Source organism: Globicephala melas, chromosome 12 (genome assembly GCF_963455315.2).
Source record: "Globicephala melas chromosome 12, mGloMel1.2, whole genome shotgun sequence".
In the NCBI taxonomy this organism is placed as follows: domain Eukaryota; kingdom Metazoa; phylum Chordata; class Mammalia; order Artiodactyla; family Delphinidae; genus Globicephala; species Globicephala melas.
The window spans coordinates 29,626,216-29,642,660 of record NC_083325.1 but is presented as its reverse complement, the minus strand read 5'-3'; the positions used below and the strand labels follow the sequence as shown (position 1 = coordinate 29,642,660).

The following is a 16,445-nucleotide window of genomic DNA, read 5'->3' as shown; positions in this document are numbered from 1 at the left end:
TTAATGTATAAAGAACTCTAATAAGAAAATCCTCAAAACCCAAAAGATAAATTGGCAGATATTAAGAATAGACAGATCACAAAGAAATAGAGATAAATTTACACATATGAAAATTGACACAGCTTTACTTAAAATTTAAGAAACAAAGATTAAATCATCCTAGTTTCTAACTCAGATTGGAGTGATTAATAACTTCTTTTACATACTGTGTTTGTGTGGAAATGGGAAGCCCCACTCTTGTATACTATTGATGAATATTAATTGGTACAACCTTTCTGGAGGACAGTTTCATGTTTGTTAAAATTTAAATCTATCCCTTTGTCTCAGCAAGTCCATGGCTAAGAATTTGCCTATAGTTATAGTTCCATGGGCATACAAAGATGAGTGTAAGGATGTTTCTTGCAGTGTTTTTACCAAAATTATGCTAAGTTAGCTCTTTCCTAAATCTAAGTGATGTTTTTTGTAATGTGATACTGATATATTTTTCTTGTTATTTTAGCCAAACCTGGACAAACCAAGACATCTGCAGCCAAAGTAAATAAATCTTCAGGTATGTTTTCTATATTAGGATCCTAAACATGTTAACTTTAAATTATTTAAGCAGTCTTTATCAGTAGTTTTGGATCTCATGTGACACAGTGTGTGCTGAGTATATACCAATCTGTGAAATTTATAGTCATCTAGAAGTTTTGAGAAAGCAAGTTTAGTAGATAATGCTCTTTCCTTGCAGTGATTATCAAAATAAAATAATTTAACTGGCAAACTGTTTCTCATGATGAATATTGGCGATATTTCCGTCTTTCTCTTTTATTGAGGTCTTCTCTGTTTACTTTCTTTTATAAACAAACTTACAGCAAATTATGTTCTCTTTGCATTTTTATGGGCCATAGTGGATTTTAAAGTAATTATTAATTTTTTTCTCCTTCCTCTAGCATTATCCCCATTTCTGTTTTTCCTCCCATTTCTGCGAAATGCCGGTTAATTCAGAGTCATCTTTTTAAGAGGATAGAGATAAATGTATTACATTGTCTTTATAATGGTAGGAAGGAAAGGAGGCGGTCTTGAACCACTGTTGGTGGCAGATCCATAATTATCATATAGTAGTTTCTTAGAAGCAGTAATCTGAGGGAGTCAGGTGTGGCTAGAAAACATGTTTTGAAGATGCACTTATTTAGCAAACAGTTTGATATTACTTTAATAGTAAGTTTATAGGAGTCATTGGTGGAAATCTGGGGGAGTGGGTGCTAAAACCAGTAGCTTCCCCCTTGAGTGTTGGAAATTAATTCTAGATATTTTTTCCTTAAGTTCTGGTACCCAACTAGAAGTAGTAAAGTGAATCGACTTGTGGTAGTAACACAGGATAGTGAAAGAAACACCTTAAGAGCTCATGGGGCTAAGGTTACTGCAGTGTGACAAAACTTGGGAATTACTAAGAAATGACTGGTTGAGTGACAATCTATAAAGATTGGTATTTCTCTTATGAGCAGTAATTAAGGTCTGTCTTTGGATATAAAGTGTGGATTTGTAAACTATTCTGATTAAATTTTGCAGATGTCGGTAATTCTTTTTGTTTAATAACTTCAAAAGCATGGTCATATTCTCACAGAAGGTCCTGTTAGGTAGTTAAGGCAGTTACCACCCTGGTTTATAAATGGGGAAACGTGCACAGAAATCAGTAAATTCCCCCAGGCTTCACACCTTGACTTGGAATTCAACCTGAATTCACTGACTTGTGATCCTGGGCTTTTTCCTTATACTACCTTGCTCATTGGGCATCCTAATTTTCAGAGCTAAACCTCCTGTTGCTCTCTGAATGCAGAGGTTTTTGACTCTGGTAATCTTTTTAGTGACACTTAGATGATCACAGTCTTTATAAACAGCATCATTTTGGAATATAAGCAACAGTAATATACATACGTAGAAAGAAGGGTCAGACAGTTTAAATAATCCTGTTCAGATAGGGCCCATTAGGAATGAGTCAAAATAGTCTCTATGTGGCCTGACAATGATGTAGGTATTCTTAAGTGCTTTTTAATCAACTGGGAGCCAAGGAAGCATGAGCTGGGAGGTCCTCAATATAACTGCTTTTGGAGCCATTAAAGGCATCATGGGATTGTGTTTATATCCTTGAGGTTAGTAATTTTGCTTCTAATTACTAAGTTGATACACACATTTAGAGATCTGTGTAACTTGCCTGAACGCTGTTTTTAAGTACCCCAAAGGGGAGGTGAATTCTTATTTCAATGATATTTTTCTTCCTAAAGAAATTATCATTTCTAATTCAGCAAATGACCTGTGTCCCTAAAGATGATAGCATTTTGTTTTGAATAAAATATAGTTTGTTGCTCTTATATTCTTTGTGAGGTTCTTTGGGAATTGTTGATACTAGTTAAATAAATCAGTTTTGACTAAGCTTTTGTGATTTAGGGAAATCAGCGGGTTCTGTAAAATCTGTGGTAACAGTAGCTGCTAAAGGTAATAAAGCTTCAATCAAAACAGGTAAGACTGTTGGAAAAGAGAGGTTATATTAAGTTTATTCTTAATTCTGTGTTAAAGAATGTAATAAATATGATATCAAAAGCAAGTTTTAATTTGTAGTATGTAATAACATCTTGAAAAGTTTAGTAAATAATTCTTTGATATTTAGAACCTGACACACATATGACTTGTGTTTTTTGATGCTTTGGTCTTTGACAGTATCTGCCATTGCGGTTACATTTTTGTTTAGGAAACATTTCTGACAGCCATATAATCATAGGTTGCTCTGCCACTTTCCCCCCGTTTAATCTTTTTTTTACTCATTTTTTTAGAGCTGTCACTTCATATTACCTTCCCCAGCTTGTAAAATTCCTCTGATACTTGTTACTTTAAAGATTTTCTTTCCATGTTACAAGGATGTATCCTCCATACATCCATACACTAAATTGTAACATGTTGAAAATAACATCCGTTTATTAATATATTTTTCCAATTGACTAATGTAATTTTAAAGAATCTTTGTGGAAGTTATAAAATAATGATTTTTATGTGTGTGATTATGGTGTACTTTTGCCACATGAGGATTTCATAATTTGTGAATCATTAATAGCCCTCAACAAAAGTTGTATCTCAGTTTAAATTTGCTTTTAATCTTATTGGTAAACAGATACTGAAAATAAATGGAAATAAATATGTGGAAAAGAGCTGCTTTTATAATGAAGTTGAACTATTTATTTACTAATATATTAGTATGAAACATGCTAAATGACTGAATAGACCCTTAGAATAATGGTTCAACTCTACTTTTAAAAGCAAAATCTAGTGGAAAGAAGTCTCTAGAAGTCAAAAAGGCTGGAATTGTCAAATACAAAGACGCCAATAAACCTGTGATTGTACCAGGTAAGCTGGAAATGCTGTCATGCAGTGCTTTCTTTTCATTAAATCCTATTGGTATACACTCTAGGTATATTTTGAAATAAAATTTTTTGCTTAAAAATCTTCAAAAGGATTATTTGGTGTTTCAAAGGAAAACTTGTATTAGCTTTGTCTTAAATCAGGTCAGCCTAAGGAGACTCGAAGTAACAAAATAAACTAGCTTAAGTTCCTCTTTAGATTCATTAGTTTAATTATATTAGTGTATTTTTCTAGACTATTAAAGCAGACTATTTCATGCAGAAAACTCTGAAATAAAGACGAGTGTGGAAGTCAAAGCCACTGAAAATGGTGCTAAAGAAACTATTTCAGGTAGGTTAATAGAAATTTTATTTTGTTCTTTTATGTTTAAAGATAGAAAATTAAATTTTAGGAAAATAATTTTGTGTCATATATATATATATGTGTGTGTATATATATATATACATATATATTTCAATACCAGAGTCATACCTAAGTGAAATTAGGAGTATTATGATTCACATCTTCACCTTGTCTCTTGATTAGTCTGAAATTTTGCTCTCAGAAAGAATAAAGCTGAATGTATTATTGAAAAGCCAGTGTTACTTATGTAGCTATATCCTACTTAAATTCTCTAGTCTTTTGCCCACTGTATACATTTTCAAGTAGCTACTATTTAATCCATTGTGGAATAAAGTGGGATCTTGATAAATAAAGTATATCTGCATGAATTCTTATTTTATTTTGTATCTTAAGAAGCTGCTTTGGAGGCCACAGAAAATGAACCAGTTAACAAGGTCAGCTTTTATATTTTACTTATTTTTATAAAGCTTAAGAAATTTTGACACAATGTATTTTTCTTACTATAAACCTAGGTAAAAAATACACAGATTTGGTATGGTGAAAAATCCTGGTCATTGGAGACTTCTAAAATATGGTTTGAGTTAAAAAAAATCTTGAGTTACAAAAATTTAGGTGCAGATTATCAATAAATGTACATGTTATTGAGGATTACTTTTCACTGAGAAGAAAATGTTAGGCCAGTTGGGTTTTTGAATAGATAACAGGTTGTCAAATGAGAACCCATGGAATTTTGTGAAATTTCTTTTTCCTTAGAAGCTAATTGGAGATATGTTAGTATTTAGAATACCATTTATTTTTTGTGTTTTTAGAGGAGCAAGTGGAGTTTGCAGTTCTATTTGAAGGGCATAAAGTTCACTTTATTGTTTTCATGTGCTTATATCTGTTATTATGAATATATTAAGATTTCATTAATTTAGACTTTACTGGTTACGATCTTGAGATCCTTCAGGTGCTCAGGGTAAGTTTATTTTAGACTGGTTGCTCCATTCTTCAAGTAGTAACTAACTAAGTAGTATGTGTTAACTTACTGTTTTGTTTTAAGAAGAGTATTGTAAAACACCAGTAGAGTATCTTAGATTTACTTACTGCACTTTAGAAAGAATCTTTTTTTTATACATATATAAACTTATTCATCTTATTTATTATTTTATTTTTGGCTACGTTGGGTCTTCGTTGTTGCACGCGGGCTTTCTCTAGCTGTGGCGAGCGGGGGCTACTCTTTGTCGCAGTGCACAGGCTTCTCATTGCGGTGGCTTCTCTTGTTGCAGAGCTACGGGCTCTAGGCACACAGGCTTCAGTAGTTGTGGCACACAACCTCAGTAGTTGTGGCGCACAGGCTTAGTAGTTGTGGCACACGGGCTCTGCGGCACGTGGGATCTTCCTGGACCAGGGCTCGAACCCGTGTACCCTGCATTGGCAGGCGGATTCTTAACCATTGCGCCACCAGTGAAGCCCAGGAATCATTTTTGAACACAATTTACTTGCTAGTTAAAAATCATTCTCAACTAGCTTATGAAAATTATAATTTCCCACCTTCCCCCACCAAAAGAAAAGTCGCAAGTTGCCACATTTATGCCTTTGGGGATTTCGCCAACATCCACTAAAGGAAAAGTTGGCATTTATGAGAGTGATCTTGAAGAATAAAATAGATCTGAGAGAAGAGAAGGCAGAAATTAAAGTATTTACTTTGTAGTGGGGATTGGGTTATGGGGTAAGGATCCTAAGAGACTCGGTAAGCTTTTTTATATTGCCAACAAGGGATTATTTTACTCAGTAAGATAAAAGAATATGGACCAATTTGGAGCATGGGGATCTTAGCATCACAAGGCACAGGAATGGCAACAGTACATGAAAGGAAGGAGCTGTAGTCAGAGACAGGCAAACCTGTGTTTTTAAATTTATTTTTAAGCAGTGGTTGCAGAAGAGAACTGAAGACCTTGACTAGATGACAGATGGTATGACTGAATTATTCTGTGTACTTGAAGAGTGGAAAAGTGCATTTTGTTTTGTTTTTAATTTGTGGTTTAGACCAGCCTTCTGAATTAATCAGATTTAGTATTAAATATAATTTAAATACTAACATAACATATGATCTGCAGTGTACATTTAAGTAAATATAACAGCAGTTAAGTTTTAATGTCAATTCTTAAATTGGTTTTGAAGGAAACAGAAGAAATGTGTGTGGTACTTATTTCTGATTTGCCTAATAAAGGATATTCTATTGAAGAAGTTTACAACCTAGTAAAACCATTTGGTGGTTTAAAGGATATTTTGATTTTATCATCTCATAAAAAGGTAAGAGTTGAAAATAGTTGTGAATTCATGTTGTCCGCAAGCACATTTTGAAAAACATTAACTTCACAAAACTAGGACGAAAGGGTTTAAGAGCAGCACCTCAGAATAAGCTGTCTCAAGTTAAGGCATTTTTAAAATATAAAACACAGATAATCCTTTATTTTAAAAATACATTATTCTAATCAGATGTAGTTTTACGTTGGGAAGGATGGATTTCCCCATTGAAGTTTTGCTCGAACGTTTAGTTTAACAGAAAATACTTTACGTCTGTAATATGTTAATACAAAGTTTTTCAACAACTTATAAAATTTTTTTGAGCACTCTTTACTATTTGTTTGTTTTTTTTACCCGTTATACTCAAATGGGAAATAACCATTTTCAGACTCAGACTAGTGAAGTCATCAGTATTTAGAACAACCTAGATTTATCTGTATGTCTTCAGTTTTCTATAATGAGTATATATTGCTTTTGTAATTTAAAAACAAAACAAAATATTGTTAATAATGAACAACTTTTGGAAGGTATTTTATAGGAGGTGAATTTCAGGGAAGTTTAAATAATGGAAACAACACCGTTAGAGTGGTGGGGAGTAGTGTTCTTACTATAGGAAGGAGTGGAGTTAATGATCACTAGAGATTTTTGAGAGTCAAGCAAGTGTGCTTAAGAAAACAACGTAGGAGGGGAGAGTAAGTGTAAGTAGTCATATGCAGTTTTACCTTATGTTAAAAGTAGATTATTTGAATGGTTGCACAACTCTATAAATGTATTAAAACCCATTAAATTGTACACTTAAACAGGTGAATTTTATGATATGTAAACTGTATTTCAATAAAGCTGTTTTCTAAAACACATTATTTGTAATGTTTAGAGATGGACAAGAATAAGAATACATTATTTAATGTAAGAATTTTATGTGATGATACATTAAAATAGGGGGAAATTGTGGGAACCTGGGAATGAATAATTCAAATTCATACTTTGCATCATATACCAAAGTGGATGTGTATATAGATAAATATAGAATCCAAATACAGAAAATCTAGATTATTTGTGCCCAGTTTTGATTAGAGTTGAGTAGAATTATTTGGAGATTTAATTTAATTATTTGGAGATTTAATATTTTTCTAGATGTTATATGGAAAAATATCAGATTCAGTCATATAAACATTTTAAACATTTGTGAAACTAAAATTAATATAAAGCAAAATGGAAATTAAAAATTTAAAATATGTAAAATGAGAAACACGGTTCATATAAACATGCTATAAAATATTAAAAGTTTAATAAATAAATTGGCAAATGACATAAAGAGAATCTATTTTTAAAAATTACAACTATAAATAAAAATATGGACTATTTCCACCTCATTAACTATCAGACATATGGAAGAATGTTCAATCTCTTTACTTACCCAGGTATGAAAATTAAAACCAAAACGTATGGAGTTACAATTTGACACTTATGAAAACAACAAAATAAAAAATAACTTGGTAACCATTACATGTTTCTTTGATTCTTTCATTCCTCATATTTCTCATATTTTGTCAATCATTAAATTTATTTACTCAGTAAATGTTCATTAAATGTTTGCTACATGCTAGATACTGCTCTAGGTACAAAGGGTATAGTGATGAATAAGATAAATAAAATTTCCCTAGTGTCATTTACTACAATGTCCCTTCTTATTTCTCTTTAGTATTGCCTTATGAGTTCATTCATTCATTATTTCTTGGTTATGGTCGTAATGTTCTAAGGAATGCTTTTTTTATCTTAAAAACATTTACTAAGTTATTCAATTCATTTGACTCTTTAAGTATTAAATTTTTTTAAGAAAAAGTAACTTAAGATTTATTTTTTCATTCTTATAATTTGTATTTTAAAAGGCATTTATAGAAATAAACAGAAAATCTGCAGATTCTATGGTAAAATTTTATACCTGCTTCCCAATATCACTGGATGGGAATCAACTCTCAATAAGTATGGCTCCTGACAACATGAATTTAAAAGACGAGGTAAATAATGGACTTACCATCTTATTCACTAGAATATTATTAAATTTTTAAAACAGATTTATTATAGTCCATTATGTTTTCTAGTTTTCTTTGGGTCACATATTTTCTCTCAAACACTGAGAAAGCATCTTCCTATATTTCTCCATAGTTGCCCATCTCATTGTTTGAGAGTTACCTCCATATTGAGGGAATCCAATCCCTCATGTATGTTGGAATGGAAAAGAAAAGTTGAAAACGGTAGTCTGTAAAGAACCCTATTCTTATCTCACTGCCATTATCTGTCATCCAAACTGGAATTCCAGAGGTTACCTTTATAATTTTTTCCTCTCATTTCTCATAACCAGCTGGTCACTAGGTCTGGTCTGTTCTAACTCCTGAATATTTCTGGAATTTGTTCCCTCTTCATCCCATTCACCATTGCCTCACCTCTTTAAAATGCCGGCTAAAATAGTTATTCTTTATATCCTCTACCTTCAGTTTTATCTCCCTCGAAACCTTTTTCCCAAAGTCATGAGACTGGCATACAATTCAAACCTCTTCAAATTAAACTGATTTAGAAACCCTTCATTGTTTCTGTGTGGCCTACAAACATTTACTGCTAAGAGGCATGAAACAGAGATGCTAGAATCTCTAGAGGAAGGTGGAAATGCATGTATTTTTTAAAATTAATACTTACTGGAGTATAGTTGCTTAACAATATTGTGTTAGTTTCTGCTGTACTGCAAAGTGAATTAGTTATACATATACATATATCCACTCTTTTCTAGATTTCCTTCCCACTTAGGTCACCACAAAGCATTGAGTAGAGTTCACTGTGATATACAGTAGGTTCTCATTAGTTATCTGTTTTATACATAGTAGTGTATATATGTCAATCCCAGTCTCCCAGTTCGTCCCACCCCACCACCTCTGCTTGGTAACTATGTTTGTTCTCTACATCTGTGACTCTGTTTCTGCTTTGCAAATAAGTTCATCTGTACAATTTTTCTAGATTCCACATATAAGTGATATTATACGATATTTGTTTTTCTCTTTTTGACTTACTTCACTCTGTATAACAATCTCTAGGTCATCCTCATCTCTGCAAATGTCACTATTTCGTTCCTTTTTATGGCTGAGTAATATTTCATTTTATACATGTACCACATCTTCTTTATCCATTCCTCTGTCGATGGACAATTTAGGTTGCTTCCATGTCCTGGCTATTGTAAATAGTGCTGTAATGAACATTGAAAATGCATGTATTTTGAAAAAGCCTTCCACTGAGAATCATTCTAATGTGATGTAATTGCTGGGGTGGTCTTATATACAGTAGTGTCGAAGAGAAAAAAAAATTTAAGAACCATAGTCTCATAAGATAAAGTTCCTTTTCCAAACATTTAAGCCTTTTATCAGCTAGCTTCTCCCAGCTTTGACATCCCTGTGTTGTGCCAGTCTTGGCCTCTTTATATAATTCAGCAGCACCAAATCACTATACACTTAATACCCTGTGATGTTTTTTTTACTAGCCTACATCTCTGTTCTTCCTCATCCCCTATTATGCTTAGCTGACTTTTTGTTGTGTAATTTGAATTCTCTTACTGTCTGCTAAATTAAATCTCTTATTCCTTGTATATGAATTTGAGTGTCTTCCCCTAAATGGTACCACCTTATTAGTCTTTAATGTACTTAGGGGATTAGGAAGAATTAAAAAAGTCTGTGGGTAGGGTGGGACTTAGATAACTTGTTTTAGGAAGAGGGAAAGATTGTTGGAAGGAACAGAAATTTTGCTTACTTCTCATTTTATGAAATAGTTCTTAATGCTTATTCATATAGATTATTATATCAGTAAATCTTGACGAATTAAATATACAAATAAGAAATAGCTTACACCTTCAATCTTCCTCTGTTTGCCTTTCTAGGAAGCTATGTTTACAACCTTGATTAGAGAAAACGACCCAGAGGTGAGTTTTGCATTTAAATGCTTTTGTACACTTGTTTAACTGATAGAAACATTAGTTGTTTTATTGTTCACCTGTCAGGAATTGAAGAAAATCTTAGCACTAGTTTTAAAATATTGAGGTGATGGAGATGTCAGATGAGTCTTCTCTTGGTAAAAATAAGAAATAGAGGGTAAAGGAGTCCTAATGTGCAATATTTTTTAGATTCTGGAGCCTAACTGACTTGGGTAAATATTCGGTATATTAAGTGTTTTGGGTACATATTATGTTGATAGAAGAAAGATTATACTTCCTTTTTTAGTATGTTGTTTCACTGATTATTCACATCTAGTACTAAGACCTCACTATCTTTACCTATATGGTCATTTTCTTACTCTTGGGAGAGGACATTACCTGACCTCTGAAAAATAAATTGTTAATCTGTGTTTTACACTTTGATACTTTAGCTGTTTTTCTCTTTTTCTGTGCTGTCTCTTTAAAAAAAACAAAAACAAAAACTACAGGCAAATGTAGATAAAATTTACGATCGATTTGTACATCTTGATAACTTACCAGAAGATGGACTTCAGTGTGTACTTTGTGTTGGACTTCAGTTTGGAAAAGTGGATCACCACGTATACATGAGTAATAAAAACAAGGTAACAAGGTCCCTTCTATTTTCGCTGTATGTTCTGTAAAGAATATATAATTGAACCCTATATTCTTATGGTCTGTAACTTTTAATTCAGCTTCTGAACTGAAGCACCTATAAACATTATTCAGCCTCTTAGCAGAATTATGATATACCATCATATTTTCTCCTGGGCTTTGGCAGGAAGAAGAACTCTTACTTTGAAGGGGAAATAAAAACTTGCACAAGGGAGAAGGGTAATACGTGCAAAGAGCATTATCTTTTGGGGAAGTGCAGACTTGTGTTCATCTAGCCTTAACTACCTTTGTGACCTTAGCTAAGTTGGTTTACACTTTTAGTTCTTACTTATAAAATGAAAGGATGTCAGCCAGGTATTTCTAAAGTCCCTTTACGTTTTCTGTGCCCTCTGTCTTCTCTATTTAATTCAGTCGTGTCCATGAAAATTAGATTTTGGTCAACCATGTATTACCTAGAAAGGTAGAAAGGGTTTCATAGCAAAGTTGACAGTATTTGCTTCATAAAAGATACCTAATTGACCAAGTAGTAGATACTAATTTCTTCGACATGTTTAAGAAATTTCTTTAACTATGTTTAAGTGTCAGTTCAGTGGCATTTAAATATATTCATGTTGTTGTGCAGCCATCACCACTGTCCATCTCCAGAACTTTTTCATTTTCACAAACTAAAACTCCCTGTCCATTAAACAACAGCTCTCCATCCCCCCTTTTCCTAGCCCCTGGCAACCACCATTCTACAACTTAAATTTCTGTCTCTGTATTTAACTACTTTAGATACCTCATATAAGTGGAATCATACAATTTTTGTCCTTTTGTGTCTGGCTTATTTCACTTCGCATGTCTTCCAGCATGTGTTGTAGCATATGTCAGAATTTTCCTTCTTGAGGCTGAATAATATTCCATTGTATGCATGTACCACATGTGTTTATCTACTCGTCTGTTGATCGACACTTGGGTTGCTTCTACCTTTTGACTGTGAATGATACTGGTATGAATATGGGTATACAAATACTTGTTCCAGTTCTGGCTTTCAATTCTTTTAGTATATACTAAAAAATGAAATTGCTGGATCTTATGGTAATTCTACTTTTAATTCTTTTAGGAACTAGTAATTAATACTTTTCTGTCTTTTCCAAAGGCAATTCTTCAGTTAGATAGTCCTGAATCTGCTCAGTCAATGTACAGCTTTCTGAAGCAAAATCCACAGAACATAGGTAACCATGTATTGATCTGCACATTATCTCCAAAGCTAGACTCATCAGAGGTAAGATTATTTTGTATCAACTTCTGTGCTTTTAGAATATGAGGAAAGCATAAAGATCATTCTCCCAAAGCTAGAAGATACACTCTGAAGCTGATTTCGAGAATTATTCTTGGACAGTAGTCAAACTCATTCTGAGTTTAGATACTGTTTCTTTTAAAAATTTATTTTGCAATCATTATTCCAATTTTCATGGTTTATGGAACAGTATAAATTTGTATAAATGAGAATAAATTGAGGTAATTTTAGAAAATGTAGCATATTCATTCTGATGCTTGCTATGGACATATGTGCAGAGTGATGCCATATACATAGCATGGTTATCTCCAGAATGCAGCTCTAGATTGAGTCCATTTTGACTTCCTCCTGTTAAAAGTTTGGTTTTTTTCTTTTACTTGTTTAAATTATTATACTCTCTTCTTCTATAAGAAAGAAGATTTTACAGGTTCTTGGCTTGCACAGTAATAATCTTTGAAAACTATGAATAGTTTACCTTTGAAAGAATTAAATTGAAACTCAGATGTTTTCTCTTTCTAATAGTTTCATTGTATCTCAATAGCAAGAGGTAAATAGGGCCTTATATTTGGTGTCTGCAGGTTTTTGTTAATCTGCAAAACTCTTGTGCTAGCTCAAGAAAGAGAAAATTCCACCATCTAAATCCAAATTAAATAGATCACCTATAAGTAAATGAAGGCATCATGATACTGATTTAAGCACAAATTTATTTTTTAAAATAAATTTATTTATTTGTTTTTGGCTACATTGGGTCTTCGTTGCTGCGTGCAGGCTTTCTCTAGTTGCAGCGAGCGGGAGCTACTCTTCGTTATGGTATGCGGGCTTCTCATTGTGGTGGCTTCTCTTGTTGCAGAGCACAGGCTCTAGGCACACAGCCTTCAGTAGTTGTGGCACACGGGCTCCGTAGTTGTGGCTCGCAGGCTGTAGAGCGCAGGCTCAGTAGTTGTGGCGCACAGGCTTAGTTGCTCTGTGGCATGTGGGATCTTCCCAGACCAGGGCTCGAACCCGTGTCCCCTGCATTGGCAGGCGGATTCTTAACCACTGGGCCACCAGGGAAGTCCTTAAGCACAAATTTGTGTGCCTTGTTTAACCTGATTTCAGAAGAAAATTTTTTGAAGTTTTTAACTTTTTTTTTTTCTTAACAGAACATTGTATTTTTAAAACTTTGTGTTGTGGTATGTTTCAAGTTATTACTTTCAACTATGTTCAGAATTACAGTAAACACAGACTACACAGAAATTTTTCTTCCAGAATTGTGGTCCCAAATTCTTAGACTTAAAGAAAATGAAACAAGTGGAAATTATATGAAACTTCTGCCTAAATTAATGCTTTATTTCCCACATCCTAACTCAACCTCATTCTTGAAGAGCACATTTAACTTATTGTAAAAGACTTATTAGCTCAACCACTGATAAGCTAGCCTTGTAATCTTGAGCATGTCACATAATGTCCATTATATCCATTTAACAAATCATAAATTGGATAGTAGAGGCAGGTGGACTAATTTCAAGGTGTTGTAATAGTCTGTATGAGAGGTAATGAAAGCCTAAGCTAGACTATGAGGTGGAAATAAATCCTGCCCCCAGATTTTTTTAATAACAGTTTTTAATTTACCATGTTTATGAGTTAATTAGTATCCTATGTTACCCTCTGTTCAATATCCTCCCCCCATATTTGTTACCTGTAATGTTACTTCCACATGTAATACGTTACAACCTTTAATTCTATAACTATAGTTACCTTGCATACAGAGTATGAAGGCATAATTCTAAGTACTGAAACCCAGTACCTGCATTTTTGATATCTTGATTATGAAGATATTTACTGCAGAATTTAGTAATGAGAGTGGTTCTATAAAGAAAGAAATACGTGTAATTTGCACACTTGGAAGTGACTCTCCTATACTCGCAGTCTTTTCTCAAAATGATGCTGTGTTTTTGTTCAGTATTTGGGTTATGGCTTTCCTGTACAGTTAAGGAGTTGTTTTTTGTTGTCGAAAGGAAAAAAGAAGACTGTCTTCATGTTACTCGGGTCACATAACTTAATTACTATTTGTTGAATAGGATATGCTCTCTTCTTAGAGCTATCCTTCTGACACCCTGTTCTAAATTTATGGCCATTTGCTTTGTAAAGCATCTATATACCTTTGATTTTCTTTTTATTGCTCTTCTGAGTTACTTCTGTTATTTCTTGGACTCTGTATCTCCTACTGTCTTGGATTACTTTCTGTTTGCCAGAATATATTGTCAAATAATTTTCCCAGAAAGTATGTATGGCCAGTAAACTTTCTAAATCCCTGCATATTTAGAAATGACTTTATTTTTCTCTTACATGTTTCATTGATGGTGTGTCCAGGTGGAGAATTCTGTGCTCAGATTGTTCTTGCTTTTATTGTTTTGTTTTTCTTAACCAGTGTTGTTAAGGAGAAGGCTGATTCCAATCCTACCTCTATGTAATTTTTTTTTCCTCTTTGAAACCTTTTAGCATTTATTCCTAATTCATTTAGCAAATTGTTATCTAATTCCTTCTCTATGCCAGCACTGTTTTAGACTTTGGAATACATTGGTAAACAGAGGAGTCAATGGCCCAGTCTTCAAGGAGCTTATTTTATATATATATATATATATATATATATATACACACACACACACACACACACACACACACACAAATACACACACACACGTATATATACGTAGTGTGAGGTGGTAAAAAGTGCTATGAAGTGCTGTGGAGAAAAATCAAGAAAAAATGATAGAGTGTGCTGGATGGCGGGGTGTACAGGGGGATATGTGTATTTTAGAGTGGTCAGGCCCCTCTGAGAAAGAGTTATTTGAGAGACCTGAAAGAAAGAAGTAAGAGAGCGAACTCTACTAACGTATCAAAGAGAAGAGGTTTTTAGAGAGAACAAGAGCTAAGGCCTTAAGGACATATTTGGTGGTTCGGGAATTCCAAGGAGGATCAGTATGGCTACTACATTGAGCAAGGTTTTAACTTGGTTTGGGACTTACTTCGTATATCCTGCTTAGATCCTTCATTGAATTTATGAAATCTAAAAATTAGTGTGTTTCTTCACCTGAGGAAAATTTTCCTCTTATGTCTTTGAATATTTCTTCTCTTCAAATTTTAATGTTCTGTCTTTATGGAAGTAGCACCTGTACTGATATTATGGATGCTATATCCTATTGAATTTTTTTTTAGAAAAATTTTTTAGAGAGTATTCTTTAGAGTTGTTTTTAAAGCAGTTCTCTGAAATATCTTGAGTCAGTTTTGTATCCTTAATTTGTTCTCTCTTGTGCATTTGTTTTTCTCTTCTATTAATTTATGAATAAAGAAGCAAGTTAGCTAATACAGGTATCTGGTATAGATTTTCTCTACTATATAGGTTGGTTTCGGTTTCAGTTTCCTCTAACAAGTTTCTCCCGTGAATGAGAAGACCGCTTGTAAGCACTGTGGATGGGACTTATCAACTGCCATCTTTAATTTTCTTTATATACCATTACAGTGTAGACTGGATACCTTACCAGATACCCTAGTAAAGAAGGTCTTTACTCTGGGACTCCAGCACCCCACCGGGAACCTCTCTAGAAATATTATTCAGTTTCTATACAATATAATTCTTGGCTTTTAATCTGAGAAAATCTAGAGAAAGATAATTCTCAACTCAGCACACGATTCCCCACAGAAAAAGCCTTCAGCTAGTATATGTAAGTTCTAAAGGGCAGATATTTTTGCTGTTTGTTCAGTGATGTATCCTAAGTACCTGGATCAGTGCTTGATACATAAGCACTGAATTTTAATTCCTCCTTTCATTTTGGGCCCCAGGACATTGCTTTCTTGGTGGTTCAGGTTCATGTTTAAAAGGATTATTGTTAAATTTTGTCCAGCACTTCTATGTGTTTTGAGTAGAAAGCTTTCTAAGTCAACTAGTCTCTCATAAATAGAAGTCTTTTAAAATAATAATTGCACAAAAATATGTTGATATTTCAGGTTGATTGTTTTTATTCTTAGCAAAAGGTGGTATTTCCAGGCTTTTAAAGTTAAAATTTTCTTATTTATTATAAACATTATGGAAACTTATTTTTCTCATTAATTTCTGTGTGTCATTTATTCTGTATAATCTTATTTAGAGATCTTTATCTAAAAATGGGAAAAAAATTCTAGAAGCTGATGGTTATGTGGACACTGAAAACTATCTGTTTTGATATATTTTTAAGGTATGGGTTTTTTTTTTAGCTTAGATTTTAAGAACTGAAAACACTGCATTGATGAGTTAAATATTTTAAATCCAGTAGAATAACCTCTAATAAAATGTGGAATTATATTACAGGCTGAAGCTGAGAAAGACCCAGAACTAGGGAAAAAAAGGTATGTTGCTTTAAGTTTGCTAACAGTTTTTATAGTACGTAGTTAATTACTGAATATTATTTCTGTATTTTATGGTAGTTCACTAGTAACAAAAAGTTTGTATCTTTTATGAGTGTTATGAGGGTGTTTTTTGTTTTGGGGTTTTTGGAGGGCTCTGTTTGACCTAGGGGC

At 33.2% G+C, this 16,445-nt stretch overlaps 1 protein-coding gene across 8 annotated transcripts in view; it reads left to right on the top strand.

Annotated features, from left to right (window-relative positions):
• The window catches only part of ZNF638 (zinc finger protein 638), an 83,620-nt gene that overhangs the window by 52,153 nt on the left and 15,022 nt on the right, over nt 1-16,445 (top strand). For 7 of the 8 annotated variants that reach the window (XM_030877502.2, XM_030877504.2, XM_030877507.2 and 4 more), the window contains 11 exons: nt 500-550; nt 2,428-2,499; nt 3,292-3,378; nt 3,655-3,723; nt 4,129-4,169; nt 5,899-6,030; nt 7,914-8,042; nt 9,944-9,985; nt 10,486-10,620; nt 11,769-11,894; nt 16,237-16,274. In XM_030877502.2, coding sequence (XP_030733362.1) covers nt 500-550; nt 2,428-2,499; nt 3,292-3,378; nt 3,655-3,723; nt 4,129-4,169; nt 5,899-6,030; nt 7,914-8,042; nt 9,944-9,985; nt 10,486-10,620; nt 11,769-11,894; nt 16,237-16,274 — 922 coding nt within the window. The remainder of the gene's footprint in view (nt 1-499; nt 551-2,427; nt 2,500-3,291; nt 3,379-3,654; nt 3,724-4,128; nt 4,170-5,898; nt 6,031-7,913; nt 8,043-9,943; nt 9,986-10,485; nt 10,621-11,768; nt 11,895-16,236; nt 16,275-16,445) is intronic. The other variant, XM_030877503.2, reaches the window with a different exon arrangement.